We start from the raw sequence: 16370 nt of genomic DNA, 5'->3' as shown, positions 1-16370 counted from the left end.
TGGCTGTTTAAATACCATAGAATATGTACCATGTAGAAAAATATAATCTTTATTATTGTCAGCTAAACAAATAGAGAATAGAAGGCTAGAAGCAATTTTGTAAAGTATTACAAGTACAACTTTTGCAATCTCCTTCGCATATTTTTACAATTCCTTACTGGATCGAGATATAAACACATTTTGCATATAACAGTCTGTAATAGAGAAGATAAAGCTTTACTTGTCTTGCATCAGGAAAATAAGCAGTAATTGCATTTTCAGAGGAGAATGTAAAACCAGAAAAGATTTTTTCATTAATGATTTGTTTTTTTCATTACAGTATTTTCAAGAACAGACCTTTGACCAGCAGCAAAGGCTAAGACTAGGACTCATCTCTCTTCAGTTTGAACTTCTGGAGGAAAAGGAGAAAGCCATTTGAGAACTGCATAAATATCTGGCCAAGATAAAATTAAGCACTGAACTTTTCGTAGTGATTTCTAAGCATTATTGATTGGATAGCCCAGGGTATGCACACAGTGAACCAGTATAAGTAAAAAAATAAGACAACAGAATGACTCAGTATATTGTAAGCAAATCTTTGAGAGATCAAAGGTAAAAACTACTCCAGAGGAGATGAAGACATCAATAGATTTCTAAGCAAGAGAAAAAGAATAAGCCTCACAATGATAGCATGAGAGGTTGAGGTGGTCCATTAGCCATTTTCTGATACTGATTGTTATCAGCCATTTCAGCAGGAAGTAAAAATTAATTCGATTGGGCAAATCATCAAGCAATCATATTACAGGGAAAAACTCTTCCCTCATGTTGCCTCTCCTATCATCTACCTACACGTTCTCATGGTTTGGGTACACATGCCTGATTTTCTTCCTTCAATATGCACATAGATGGTGTAGAACACTCCTTGTTTATTACAATTATTGAATTACTCTATTAAAGTGATTTTGCTCTGGGTGTAATGGGTATAAAAGGTGAAGAAAACAATATGTTAATAAGGTGTTGTCCTTTTTTTTTTTTTAATCTAGTCTTAAGTTTGTCGTCCTTCACTGTCATTGAATTATCTCTTTATTTCTATTGTAAGAAAATGCAAATGAACATCACTGCTGTAAGTGAGGCCCATTCACTTTGAGTCTTTCTAATCTAAATAGCCATGGATTATTTACTTCTAGCCTCTCTTTATACAGATGTCTTTCTATGACTTTAATTAGGCTTATTACTATTCTTGATCACTGCCTATTTTCAAAGAGGTATTTTACTTTGACTTGAAATAAACAGCCTTCAGGACAATATCCTTCTGAAGTGCCTCACATATTCTTCCCTATTCTTGACCAACTTAAATAACAGCATGTCACCTACAATTTTTGTCACTTTGCTTTTTCAGCTACTTCTCCAGACAGTGAATATATTTATCCACTCTATCAGCAGATATCCTGTGACACTATACTGTTAAATTTTTGCCATGCTGAAAATTGGCTCTATACATTTTCTTTTTTCCTTTTTTCCCCTCCCTGCAGAATTTCCTTTCTCTTATTTCTCTCTCCCTCTTTACCCTGTGTCTGACTGTTCAATTCCTTCTCAACATACACAGTCACAATTGAGTTGTTGGTTGTGTCAAGAATAAAAATATGAATAGTAATAATAAATACTTAAATCCGGCTAACTGAATAGTTCCTTAGCTCCCATATTATGAGAAGGAATCAATTTATTTTTTTCTTTCTTCCTCACACTTATATCTTCCATGCTTTCCTGTGGCAGTTCCCTTCATCGTCTCTTCAGTCTATTTACTTTTTCCATGCACGATAGCCATCCACATTTCTGACTATCTGTATTTTTCCATGCATAGTATCTGCAGTATGTCACTGAATGGTAATGTGGTCCTCTCCTTTATTTCTTCCTTAATATAACAAGATCGAAATGAGCTTATTCACTTTCCTTGAATATCTATACTTTCAGAAATCTATACAGGAATATAATCTGAAAGTAATAACAAAATTCTGAATCTATGTCTTTGAGGGTAAAGATAAAAGTTATTTTTTTCCACTGTCCTGTACTTAGTCTATTACTGTACACATTTAATTATTATCTGCAGAAGTTCCCAGGAAAATAAAGTTTTTGTGATTAAGGCGCCCAAACTACATAGGTTACACCAAAAGTAACGACTCCTATTTATTTCCATGAAAATGACAACAGCTACAAAGAGCATAATAACACCATTTGATAGCACAAATTCTCAGCTACAAAACTCTGTTTTGCAACAGAGTCACCAGCATTAGCTATGCATTTTCAGCAACAACAACAAGATCCCGTATGCCACACTCATAAAAACCTACAACAGTGGAGGTAACTCACTGTCACCACTGCTGAAATTCACCACCCATCACCTCACCATGCTCATACCCACTGCTTGGTCTCCATAAACATTCACCAAACATCAATGAATATCAACCCTTGCCATTTTTGGAGGAATTCCATTCCACCTGTTTGCTTTATATGCACTTGCACGTCAGACTGCCCTGTGCTGCCATCTGTTACACAGCAACAACATGTAATAGAATACTGATGGAAACCACATTGCTATACCACTAATACCTGCCTCTGACATTGTGGGCCAAAATAATAAAATAGAAGACATTACTTTTGGAGAAGCCTCCATATATTTTGATGATACAAAAACATAATCCAATTGTACCACGAGCTGTCTAGATAATTAAAAAAATAGTAATTCTTTTTCTGTGCCTTGGTCCTCTTTTATGCAGTAGGAATAACAGAGGTATCAAAGACAAATGACCTTCCCCTATTTTAAATGAGATATCTAGGGGAAAAGGAGAAATACGTAGAATAAAATTTTCCAGGCTAGCAGGTTCTGTCAGTTTTCCCCACCTTCAATTTTCTCGTAACCAAAATAAAATAAGAATGTCAGCAAGTTCATTATAGAGAGAAAATCAGGCCCTCTGGATTTCTGCCAAATAAAATTTATTTGAAGAAAACAGGTGCTTTCTGCAAGGAGTTTGTCAAAAATTCTGCATTTTAAGCAGACATAAAAAGTACTGACAATGTTTTGATCACAGATATTTATCTGATAAATAATAAAAATGAGCACATTTCCCACACTAGAGATCAAGGAAGGATATTCAGACAGAAAGGTGAAACAGTTCCAATGCTTACGAAATCCAATGACAGCAAAGACAACAAATCTTGTTAAATATATGTTACACTTGAATGAAAAACATATTTAATAATTAACTAGCGTGCATTTAATGAACATAATGATTGCTCAATTAAATCAAAATAAAAATTTAATTTGAGACACTCTAAGTACAAGGAGATTAAGGAAAAATGAATATTCTGAGTGCTTTGTTTTCTGGATTGATATATTTAGCAAACTATACTCATGCAGAATTAGCAATTTAGATAATAAGATATTCTTTCACTCTCGCCTGGCCACAGGAAACACAGAAAGTCATATAGGAAGAAGTGCAGGAAATTTCCACTGTATTGCAGAAACAAGGCTCTATGATATTTCGCAATCCACAATATAGCTTATGTTACAGTACTTCCTCATGCCTTTGCAAGACAACCCTACATACAAAGCAGGCACCAGTTACTGGTAGGGAGACTTTGCCAGATAGGGATTTTCATTTGATTTCATTTATTTTAAAACTACAGACCTATAAGTTTGAGGTGTCTTAACGAATAGGTCACCCTTCCAGGCACTTGCTCTGCACTTTCTCTCTTACTTCGGTGACCCTCCTCCTGACAGCATCATTCCTCCTCATCTATACACAAAGACGAAGGCATTCTCTTTGTCACGGTTTTCTATTTCTTGGTCTTCAATATTCCGCATCAGGTAGTGCACTGGGAATTGAAGTGTTAATGCTCCAACTCCAGGTACCTAACCCTATATATCACAGAAGTCATGGGATCTGGCCCTTCTGGATGGGGCAGTCTCTTACTGCCTTGCAGTGGGTGCTGGAGGGTGCTTTCCTCCAAGCCGTTCCAAGCTTTTCAGGTTTGACTCGGTTTCAGGCTCTCTCTCCTATCTTATTTGATTTATTAGTCTCAATTTCAATTAGATTGTATTACATTGTATTATCTTACATTCCGATATCATAGTTAGTAAAATAAGTTTTCCTCCATAGATCGTTGCCGCTGTTTTTCTTTCCTTCCTTCCCAAATTTTGTCGGGCTAGGGGGGGGTGGCAGGGGCCTACTGCCCTCCTGTCATGGGCATAGATTGATCTAGTTAACTCTGTGACACTGTTAAACACCAAAAGCAGCACACTCACATGAGGGAAAGAATTCCTGTTAGGGCTAGACTGGAAAAATCAACAGCCAGCTCAGTACAAGGATCTTAAAATCATCACCAGTTTATAAGGCAAGGACTTTCATTCTCTAATTGTGAACAAAGATCCACTTTGTGTGTCTGTGAACCTCCTGTTCTGATACATGTAGTGCCAGCTAAATATCTGGAAAGACCACAGGCAGCTCTTTTTCTGCCATGTCTCAACAATGATCTCAGGCTACGATGAGAAATAACAATTTCCTTTTATTTAAACAAAATCTGTTTATTGTTGTGCTTCTCTCTATCGCCCCATTTACAAAGGCACAGTTCTATTTCAAGACTCTGGCACAAGTAGACCCTCTGCTTTTAGTGGAAGCTGTATGCTAGTCTGGAAAGTGAATGGTCCAGATTCCATGTAATGGATTTATTTCTGCAGGATTTGATTTGAATTCCACATGTAGTGTTTGACTAAAGCAAAAGACCTACTCAGTTACTGAAGAAAGCTTGAATTCTAAGTCTCCAGATCTTTAGTAAAAACCACAGACATCTCACTAAAAGTTATGATATTATGCTGTGCCCTTTACAAGGTGCAAATACCATTGTTAATATCATTTAGTAATAACAGGAGGAAGTGAACCCTTTAAGCTTAAGTTTTAGAAATCAATTTTGCTTGGATCCTATTTAAGGAAACACTCCAAAACCAAACCTCAGTTACTACCAATTCTCTGTTTTTTCCACTACTGAAGGAATAATGGTTCTGGCATCTTCTTCATAAACACAATGACAGACATGACAATAACATTAGAGCCCACATAAAGCACCAAGTGCAGAGTTAAGTCTTTAACATTACATGTTAAACATGTTACCTGTTATATTGCAAAAAACCCGAAGCGGTCCAAGTGGTCCACTTCCATCAGAATCAATGTAGAAGAAATCTGACGTCTTCCCTTGGTGCCGGTAAGCCTCACATGATTGTTCATAGATGGCTTAAAAAGAGATACAGAAAATGTTTCACATAAACAGAGGGAAAACCTTTTATAGATAACAGCATTTCTTGAAACACTGCTGGAATAAAACCTTTTGATTCACTGCTGCCTAGCATGTGAAAATTTACTGCATTTGGTCCTGAGTTTGTGCTCAAATTCAGGCATGAAGGTAGCTGCCTTCATGAACTTGAGTAGGCACTGCTTTAATAAGTATGAATGTTGTTCTTATTCTAAAGTATGTGAAATCCTAAGGAAATAAGAATGTTCAAAGGTTCCCATTCAATAGGGGAGTGATATACACACACATCCACATAATGATATTTCAGATGCACATATACAAACACATGCATATACATTATTTATTACTTGGACAAGTACTTAAGTCTTGTCAAGATAAAAGACAATTTTAGTTCTCAGCTTTCCTGTCACTTCTACTACTCCAAATGAAAATAAGCTATTTTGTCTAGCAGAAAAGCTTGAGCTCAGGTATGTCCTCCATCCAGGGAGACATCTTTATGCTTTAGTCCTATTTTTACACAACCAGCTCTTCCTTTCTGCTTATCAATATTTTTCTTCTGGAGGATATTGCCTATGAGAACCCACATCATTAGTAAAAACAAGCTTACAATTTTTCAGCTATCTGTTAACAAATAAAAATCAGACTGACTTAACACATGGATCAGAACCTTCCTTCTTCTTTCTCGGAGACAGTTACTTGGTTGACAGTAACAGAAATGTAAGCAAATGCTCTCTTGGTAAGCTTCTAAGAGCTACCATTAGCAAAACACACAGCAATATATTTGGACATCATTTTTGGTTGTTACAAGGTCAAGACTATCTTTTTCTTTACCCCTTAATTTTATGAGCGCATTTTAACCACTATTTGCACATTCACACATCATCGCACAGCAAATACATGAGTTACACAGACTGGAACATACCCAGGGGAACTTATGAATAGGCCATTTGTAAGACACTTGTAAATTTTTTCGCAAGCCCCTTCAATTCTTCAGGCATCAGAGCACTACACTTAAAATTGATATACATAATGTTTGCTGAGTTGAGGTCGTAAATACTACTGCAAAATTCCCGGTATCTTTCATCTGGAAGGATCAGAAGATTTGCAGACTGAGCATAAGCAGAGCACATCTTCACCGCTTTTTAAATGCCATCTAAGCCTCTCCTGTAGAAGGCAGCAATCGCTCTGCACAAGGCAGGAATAATTCCTCATTCCCAATGTTGTGCATGCACAAAAACTGGCATCCCTCTTTCCCCCAGTTTCCCTAGAGGAAGTTTCCCCAATGAAGCAAGTTTCAGAAAGACTTGAATGGCCAACCTGAAGCAGACTAGTTTGACTAATGACTCATTTTTCTCAGTATGAAGAAATCTCTACAATAGACAATCATCACTAAGATTTTAACAAAATTTGGAAATTTCTTTGCTTCTGCCAAGAAAACAGAACCACAATTCTAAGGGATCACATCACTATGAAGTAACAGTCTCTCCAAAACAATGAGTTGTACCACTGGCTGAAATACGTTTTTGTCCTGTACATTTCCAACAAAAAATCTTTTGCAGGCAGGAGTGCTAAATAAGCACAGTACTACACTTCCCAGAGTTACAAAAATGCTTAGGGTACTCAGCATCTGGTAGGATAGTTCTTCAATTAATATCCATTCTATCAAGAAGTTAATTAAGACAGCTCCTTCTTCAAGGTCATTAGGCCGATGCAAGGAATCATAGAATGGCCTGGATTGAAAAGGACCACAATGATCATCTAGTTTCAACCCCCCTGCTATGTGCAGGGTCACTAACCACCAGACCAGGCTGCCGAGGGCCACATCCAGCTGGGCCTTCATTTCTTCCAGTATTCATAACTAGAGGAGGAAACAGGGAGTCCATATGTTGCCAAAGTGCTGAGAAAAGCAACTGGGCTACAGAGGGTCAGGAGAGAAAGTGTAACAGTCAATTAAGTAAGCAATCAAGGAATCTTGGTTTGATCAATTTGCAGAGTTCACAAGCTGCAGTACATTTAGTGAATTTGCTGTCATCATCATTACAGAATACTTTATCTTGTTTCATTAGGAACCATGCCAACTGCCTCCCCTGAATTGTTTGGTGAGTATTTTTGAAGATAAAGGATAGTGCAAGGAGCAGATACATAAAAAGAATATGCTGTCAGTGAACTGTCACGGGTAGAAACTCATTCTTCATCATAAACTTTTTATTCCTTCGTGTTCTCCTGGTTTTTGACTGTCATGTTGGCTGGAGCCTACATGTTTTCTTTTTTTTTTTTTTTTAAATTAGTAAGGAAAGATGTGAAGATTCAACCATTAATAATATGGACAGACACAAACAGAGATGATCTATTCACCTTAGATAGCCTCTTTGTCACTGCATCTTCTTTTTTGGGGAGAGGAGGGAGAAAAGGCTGAATAGAACAAGAATTCAGACTAGAGGTGCTCAAGGGGCATAAGTCAGGAAGGATGTGCAAGCTTCTGTGAAGCTTGTTATGTTTGTCAGAAGAAAATTATTCTGCTATGCTTTTCCTTTGGTTAAACGAGTATTCTAACAGCAGATATTAGGGAACAGCAGTAGAAGTTTGAAAAAGCTGAAAACCTCAAGTTCTGGCACATAAAACATATTCTAATTATCATGAGTTAAAGAATAATTGTTTTATTGTACAGATCATTCTGTGGCTGCACATCTCAAGTTTTGTATCTTAGGCAATTGGTACTACACTTCTAAACCAGATGGGCCATTGCTTTCAGGTCTTTTTTTCCCCTTCCTATTTTATGCTATATAGGAGAAAATGATATTTGAATGATATTTTCAGTCATTGGCAGATCCCCTCTCAGACATTTCATGTGCACCATCCATTCCATGTTCTCCTCATCATTTTTGCAGGCTGAGTTGATTGCTTGAGAATAAAGTTACAGAATTCCATTTGCTGAAAAAGCCTTATTACTCCATTGACAACGACATGAAGCCATCTTATGGTTCAATGAAATACAAGATCTCTTTGTAGTCATTTGTCACGTCTTGCAATCAGAAATGTCACACAAAAGTGAAAACCAGACAGTCAACTGTGACTATTAAGATCCCGGAGCCTTAGTTTAGAGAATTGCCTTCAGATTTATGTTTCACTTTGTGCCAAAGTTCTTTGATGTGATGAAGATGTTTGTTATCTTGGGAACAGGAAATCATTACTGTAGTTGTCATTAAAGAGTCACCACTCATTTATGCACATTACAGGGCCTAACTTTTAAAAAGCAAGCAACAATTGTAATTACGGAAGCATTGAAAAAATGCGTACATTTTAATGTCAAACAACATGTACAGTAATTACACCTTTTTTAATAAAGGAGAGCATTTCATCTCAGTTCATTCTGAGTAGAACTTGGCAACAATTTTCAAGCATTATTTTAAATTTTAAATTAAAAGCTATTCCTTTTTTTCTGAAGCATTTTTAATAGTGTTCACGTTCACGCTTTCAAGTTTGTTTACAAACTTCAAAATGTTTACCAAAATGGGACTAAAAAAAATGAATGCTCATTGAGAACTCATTTACTCATTAAAATGTTTAATTGTGCACTTTTTGAAATCCTTTTTCAAAAATGAAACCAATAAGATGCCATTTGTCTCAAAGAAACAAGATCAGTGTTCTCTTCACTTTTTTTTTTCCCCACTTTTTTTTTTTTTTTTTTTGGACCACTTTTGATTGGTATCAACCACTGAAGACAAAAAGACAACTTCCCAAAGATATTTGCTACACTGAGTCCCAACCACAGAAAATTGTAATTTGTGATTTTCAGCCCCTGCTGCATATCTTCAGGCACTTTTAGAAGCAAGGTGTGTGGCCATGGAGCAACAGCACTGCAATCCCTACCACAGAGTTTCTGCAGGCAGTGGATGTGAAATTGTCTGCTTCAAGGAGTTGCATTATTCTAGTGGTCACTGGAAAGAGCTGTCAGCAACACACAATAACTTGTGCTGTCCCTCTGCATATATGGTTTGAATAATACAGTCAGATATGGCAGGTAGGAGTATTTAATATTAGAACCGACTTTACTACGAGAATTTGGAGATTAGAAATGTGTTTTACTTAGTCACATTTTTGCAGCTCACATAGGACAGTACTCTATGGAAATTTTTAAGGGCTACTGCTGTATTTTACAGAGAAATCTAAAATCCTCACAGATCTGGCTACTTAAACTAATGCAGCCTGAGAGCCTCATCCTTCATATCAAGAGCTGCTTCCCTAAGTGCTATATGTGCTCTTGTCTACTTGCCAGTACAAGCTGTGCTGATCCTGTGCAGATACACACAGTATTGACAAAGTTCAAAATGATCCACCTCCACATCCATATTTTCAGAGATAGATTGCAGTCTTAAGTATCTCAAATGACGCTAGCTTTTCAGTCCAACAACTCCTCATTTCATCCAAGTATTAATTTTGATGTTCACCAATCATAATAGCTATCTTTTCCTTTCATTCTCACTTTTCATCTTCCTGAGTGTTTAAGAAATGGTATATGAAATTTTGTTCAGCATTTATAAAGAAAAAACATATTTTTTTTTCAGCCAGAGCAACAACACTCAACTCTAGATGGTTTCTCCAGAGATATGAAGATTCATGAGATCAAAAATAAAAAATACAGTCTGATACTGAGATGTATGCATCCCGTAATTTTTTCTCCAAGACTCTACGTACACTACATATGTAGCCTCCCTATGGAAGGCTGCTAGCAAAACTCTAAACATGCTTTGATTAATCAACGTCCAAGACATAGATTCATGATTCAAGATTTCAAAGCCAAAAAGGATTTGAATGCCTATTTAACAATCAACTTCAAACTTTTGAGTAAAATTATCTACAGAACTCATTTTTTAACTCCTGCATCAAGTGCCTTTATGGTCAGCACACTCATGAACTCTCTGCCCCCCGAAAAGTCATATCCTTCTTAGCTCAGCTCTGCAGTTGAAACTCCAGGCTTAATTCAATATGCTGTGAGAGCTTGAATGGTTTTAAGTGCAAGCAATTTTGTCAGCGTTCACTCTAAAGTATTTGAAACCTGTTAATCCAGCTGTTCTAATTATTGTCCTTAAACTAGAAGAGATTGTATTCCCACTGTGCTGCACTAACAGGAGACACTTGTGCTATCTGAGCACAAATATTTGCAAGGTCAAGCTTCTCAATTGTTTCCAATAAAAGATGTTTCTATCCAGTTCTGTTCTGACAACCTGTTACTGTATTGACACTGAATCCCAATCTCTTTTTGCCCTTAACAGTTTGTCTGCTGTCAAGTTAGTCTTCACTAAGCACACATTTGCTGTTTCATTACTGAACTCCTTGCATGTAACTCTTTAATATAATTCCTTAGTACTTAACAACACTGTTTCCTCTGCCCTGTGTTCCTAATTTACAAAACCTCTCTTCCAGACCACTTTCACCTCATTTTCCATTCCTGACTCTATCCTGGCAAGAGATAAGTCTGTTTCTGGTGCAACTAATTGATCTTCGGCAAATGACCCTTAGGGAGCAACATGTTTGAAGTCTCTTCAGTGAAAGAATTAACCTATTATTCACCCATTAGACCCACTCCCTGGGTGCTGGACCCATTACAAAGGTTGAAGCTACACTTGGACTTCAGTTTTACCTTGGGAGACTGGGCAAGATTATTCTTTCTCCTTCACCCACACGTATGTTACCAATAAAGATAAAACCAAAACTGTAAACTGCACATCACAACCAATTCTTTTTTATCTTAACTTTGGGTTGCACTAGTTATGACTACCAAAATGGGAAGTGATATTGCTATTTCTAGATAGAATTCTCATAATCTAATAAAAGCAGCTGATAATTTTCAATTACTCAAAGGGAGATTACATTTTATGGTGCTATAATAAGTTAAATATGCCTAAAGAACATTATTTCTTGATGTCATTGGCATAAGCTAACATCATTCAGTCCCAGATAGAATACTGCAGAGATGCATGTTGCTTTTACCACACCTAACAATTGCACAATCATGGAATACTGTAGGCAGAATACATGCTGGTGGATCATTTGAGACTCATTTATTTACTTCATAATACTTTGAACCTTCAATGCAAAAAGTAAAAATAACTCTTAGAATAATAACCATTATTACAATGCAGCCTCAGGTGCAAAAAAAATATTCTGATAAGACCAGAAAGTCCAGAAAGATCTGGGGATCCTCTTTGCATATGCAACCATCCATGACCTGATCTTGGATAAGCTGATAAGCACAAATACTCACCACAAACTGAATTGAGCGTTCACAACAAAATTCTCAGAACTCCTGGGAGACAGATTGGAGATGGCTATTTCACCCTCTACTTATACACCTCCAGCCTGACAAATTCGCTCTTGCATGCTCAGAATAATGAGCATTCAGTCACAGATTTTTCTAAATAACAAATCAACTAAGCGGTGTGCAATCGTAGATTTCTTCTATTCTCTTTTCTACAGCAGAGGGATTTACACAAGCTATGAATTCTGGGAATGGTTGTTATTGTTACCCCTATACTACAATTGCCTTGTTAAATGCCAGAAAATGAAATTTATACTCTCCAAAACTGAATTTCGACAGCCCCGCTGTTGACAGACTAATACAGTCCCCACTCTGATGTACACAGATGACAGATGGCTTATTTTTACCTTTTAAAAATGTGTATTTACTCACCTGATAAATAAAGATAGCTTTAAAAAGACTTCTACCACAGTGTCACCTAAATGGATGTTGGGAAGGGAACCTTCCATTTAATATGGGATTACACCATTTCCTACAATTCAAATGATGGCTGTCCCTGGCCTTGGATAGGGAAAGGCCAGATAAGCCCATCCTCTGTTGCTTCCCTACTGAGGCTTGAAGGCAGCTGTGTCAGACCCTTGCCCTCCACAGCCTGTAAGCTGATGCAGGGTGACTTGCATGTCTTGCTGCGCTGAGAGTGCAGTCAGGGAGATCTACGTTGTTAAGAGTAATGCTGGAGGGCAGGTAAAAATTGACAACTTGCAGGACACCAAGCATAGCATTTCAGCCTTACTCTTAAAGTACTGGCATTCGTAGGGTCATAGCTGTGCCTGACAAAGGCAGCCTTCAAATGGTACTGACTCAGTCTCCCTCATATTCTGATCTGCAGTCACAGCCCAAAGTTTCTACATTATATACAAGAAAAAGTCAGGCAAGAGAAAATTTTGTTTTTTTAAACAAACACTACTGAGAAACACAGACGTACAACTCACACAAACTGAGGGGAGAACAATAATAAGACAGTATCTTATTACAAAATAAACAATGAAAATTCATATGTCAGAACCATGATGTGAACAAAAATATGCAGGAATATCAAGTACTGTACCAAAGCCTTTGATATGAATATTAATTTTTTTTTTTATTTTTTTATTTTTTTAGTGAAAGAATATAAATGTTTTTAAATACACATGGAAAAATATATCAGAATATCCAACAGGACAAACAGGAGAATTGGCTCCTCAGGACATATAAATTACATGACCAGATTCACCATTAGACATCTGGCAGATTGAAGCTCTCTGAACTTTGACTGCCAAGCCAGTGAATTGCGTAAACATCTCCCTGCTTTGAAACACGGGAGAATTATGAAATCCATGGCTGGCTCTTTAAGATGCAATTCCAGGGCTTCTAAGGATCTGGCTGAAGTTATATTAAGTTCTTCAGATGAAAATTACATATTCAGTAAGTATATTAGTATTAAAAAATACATTTTCAAAGCCTGATGTTAAGTTTGTCATGTTCAGCGACTTTATGACATTTCCATTATTAGATGGATCTTTCCTCCAGCAATTACCTAGGCCAGTAAGACACATGCCTGTATGTGCAAGATAGATCACACACCAAAGCAAACATCCAGAATTAAATGATATTTTGTTAATTATCACCTTGCAAAGCTTTGGGACATGTTGTCATCCCCAGAACATGAAGAATAAAACCATTATTCTATATTTCTCATCATCCTTTATATCAATGTTCAGTATTCTTTGGAATAAAAAAAGACTAAAGGTCATCTTGAAAACTGTCATACATAAAAATAACAGAAATACAGAAGGGGAAGATGAGGCTTTGTAAAGGAGTAACATAAGTCACCGAAAGAGGAAATTACCAATCATTATCTTGCAATAAAATGATAACAGTCTGTATCTCAGGGCTATTTTAGAGTGGTCTATTGCTTTCTCTGTCACATGGTAATTACAAGCAGATTTAACAGCATGAAAGAGATGACTGTTCAGGTTTTAAACTGTGACCTTTCAATTAAAACATTATCTATACACCTACAATTCCTCTCTCTGTTCTTTTCTCTCTGTATATATACACCTATAACTCTGATCCAGTGCCTACTGTTTGCCTAAGGTAGGACAGCCTGCAACTGGAGCCAATAGACAAACTGGCACATTGCAGAGGTGGTTCCTGCCATGGACACCCTGTCATACAATGCAATTAACTTCACAAAATAGCTCACTCTGTTGCAGAGGTGAGATCACTAACTTAGATTAGATGTCACAAAGATGTTCACCTGAGAGTGAAAACTAAATGAGCTGAACCCTGCCCAGACCTTTTTCCTACACTGTTCACTAGAATCAGTGTTTCTATCTAAAATAGAAAAACAGAAAACAAAGATTACATTACCATATACTCTGCCATGTTTCACACATGTAGCAATGAAGTGCAGCAGTTGACAGATCAGTAGGCTACACACCACACAGAACAACTGGGAAAGCATATTTAATTAAGCTTTTGACCCAGCTAAACTCCTAACCTATGTAAATATAAGCTGGGTGAAGCACATTTAAAAGATTAACCAGAAATCAAAACCAGGCATTTTACAGGCTTGAAACAAATACTGCATGCTCAAAGCACTGTCTTAAGTCTGGATCAGCTCAAGAAGCAGAAAGCAAATAGTAGTTTCAAGAGAAATAAACCGTATCATTTCTTTATAACATATGGATTATGCACCTTCCAGTATACCTGCAGATTGGATGTTATTCCCAACAGAGGAAGAGAAATCAAAGCACAGTGAAACTCATAGATGAGCATGTCACACGGGTTTATTCCCTGACTTATCTCCTTAAACTAGGCAGTGAAATGAGTATCTGGGGATAGTCAGCACAAGTTCCTTATTCCCCACTGTACTGCATGTCCACATCATTGCTAACCCGTGCTGTGTCAAGCTGGCAAGGAGACATGAATTCCATTGGAAGCTGGAAGGATGAAAGGTAAGTTCAAATCCTCTTCCTCCACTGGGGTGACGGGAAGGCTTGAAAGGTGTTAGTAAATATTCCACGTGGAAATGTGTGAAGGAGAATTAGTGGTTACTAAGAGAAATGGGCTTATGCATCGGGCAACAAGCTGCACAAGCAAACAACCTGCCTTCACTCTCCTCCTATATGTCACAGAAATCCAAAAAACACTAAAGGATTTGTTATTTGTACAGACAGTTAAGTTCAGACAAGAGAAGAGGAGAAGCAGGACTAAATGAGACTTCAAGGTGAAACCTGTCTGCTGTGGAATATCTATTTAAAGGTACATGACCCTACAGCCTTTTGTTGGTGGCCCCTCATCTGGATAAGGTAGATTGCCATACCTTCTGTAACTATAGATCTATCTACTAATAGATCTATCAGAATCAGAAGGGATTTTGAATGAGCAGGAGGATGCCTGAGGTTTGAAGCACACAAATCGCTGCTGGAAAGACTATATCTGGAAGGATTATATGCGCAGGTCACCTAGTTCTTTATATTTATTTTGAAATGTGTGCTTCTGCTCTTCATCCACACATCTTGAATTTCAGCTATACCCATTTCGAGTCATGGCAGACATAATCTTGTCCCATTTATCTGCCGTGGTCATGCAAACATTGTCCCAGTTGTGTCTTCTATCAACTTATTGTTCTGTCCTGCCACTGTATACTTTCCTTCTGTTGTGTCAAAGGCAAACTATTTATCCTTGCTTTTCACAGCATATTACCAACCAGTCTACCTGTCATGACTTTGGCATTTGCCCTGTCAAAAATGTCAAGACTACTCTGGCCACAACCTTATATTTTTCAAACAAGTACATTATTGCTTTCTCCCACATAACTCCTTCATGTCTGTGAGCATTCCATTTCTTCCTCTTTTTAATATACCTTATTACTTTCTGCCTACAAGGAAGCATCATAATAATTATGTACCTGGTAGACTAAAATCACTGCACGTGATGCTGATGAAGACTTTCTGATACTCCATCCTATGCATCAGGATGTTTTCTGCCCTCAAAAACATGAAGGAAAAACTCTTTGGAGCAGGGATAATCTATACTATCAGCTGTTCCTCACAGTGGGATCCAGTGCATCCCATGAATTCTTGGAAGAAACCACTGAGATTGCTTAATTATTGAACATGAAATATATCACTCACAATTTTACAAATGAAGGCATACAGTCAGGGTCAATATATCTTCAGATATCCCTTCTTAAATGGTAAGATCCCCCAGTCAGAGCTGATAAAACATAAATCATTTAATTCTGATTTGTAAATATGCATGATACAGTTCTTCCTGAAACCAAGACAAACTTCTTACAGGCTTGCCTTCTCATATCAGTGAAAGGTAAAAAAAAAAAATCACACTGATGCAACTCTAGAAGAGAGGAAATACAGCTGACAATGATACTACTCACACTAATTTTGATTTGCAGCAGATTGTCATTTAAATCTTTCCACTGTTTCTGTGCAAACTTATGTCTGAAGGGCTGTTTTGTACAAATAAGTAAATAAATAAAATGTTTCTAGTTCAATTTCAGGCCTGTTAGCTTTCATGTTGTAGTAAAAATCAAAACCTGTTGAGATAATGTTTCAAAACTTGAGAAATTAGGTGCTTGCTTTTGATAGAACTACACTGAATAACATGATTGGAGGAGTTGCCTATTTGGTGAGGATATTCTGGTATAGTACTGTGATCAGATCTGAGACTTTCATTCACCCTGCTACAAGCTACTCCTGTATGTCAACCACTATCAGCTGAAAGCGATAACGTCTCTTGTTCTGTAGGTGTCTTATCAGCAGCC

The 16370-nt window shown here is 37.2% G+C and overlaps 1 protein-coding gene across 1 annotated transcript in view; it reads right to left on the bottom strand.

The window, feature by feature from the left end:
* Positions 1-16370, bottom strand: part of CNTNAP5 (contactin associated protein family member 5) — a 145259-nt gene that overhangs the window by 78504 nt on the left and 50385 nt on the right. The window contains exon 11 of the mRNA XM_042877979.1: positions 5145-5264. Within this exon, the coding sequence (XP_042733913.1) occupies positions 5145-5264 (120 nt within the window). The remainder of the gene's footprint in view (positions 1-5144; positions 5265-16370) is intronic.

The sequence above is a fragment of the Lagopus leucura genome, unplaced genomic scaffold (genome assembly GCF_019238085.1).
Source record: "Lagopus leucura isolate 7727_CA_CO unplaced genomic scaffold, USGS_WTPT01 Super-Scaffold_100019, whole genome shotgun sequence".
Lineage (NCBI taxonomy): Eukaryota > Metazoa > Chordata > Aves > Galliformes > Phasianidae > Lagopus > Lagopus leucura.
The sequence above is the reverse complement of the archived record's forward strand: the minus strand, read 5'-3'. Positions and strand labels throughout refer to the sequence as shown.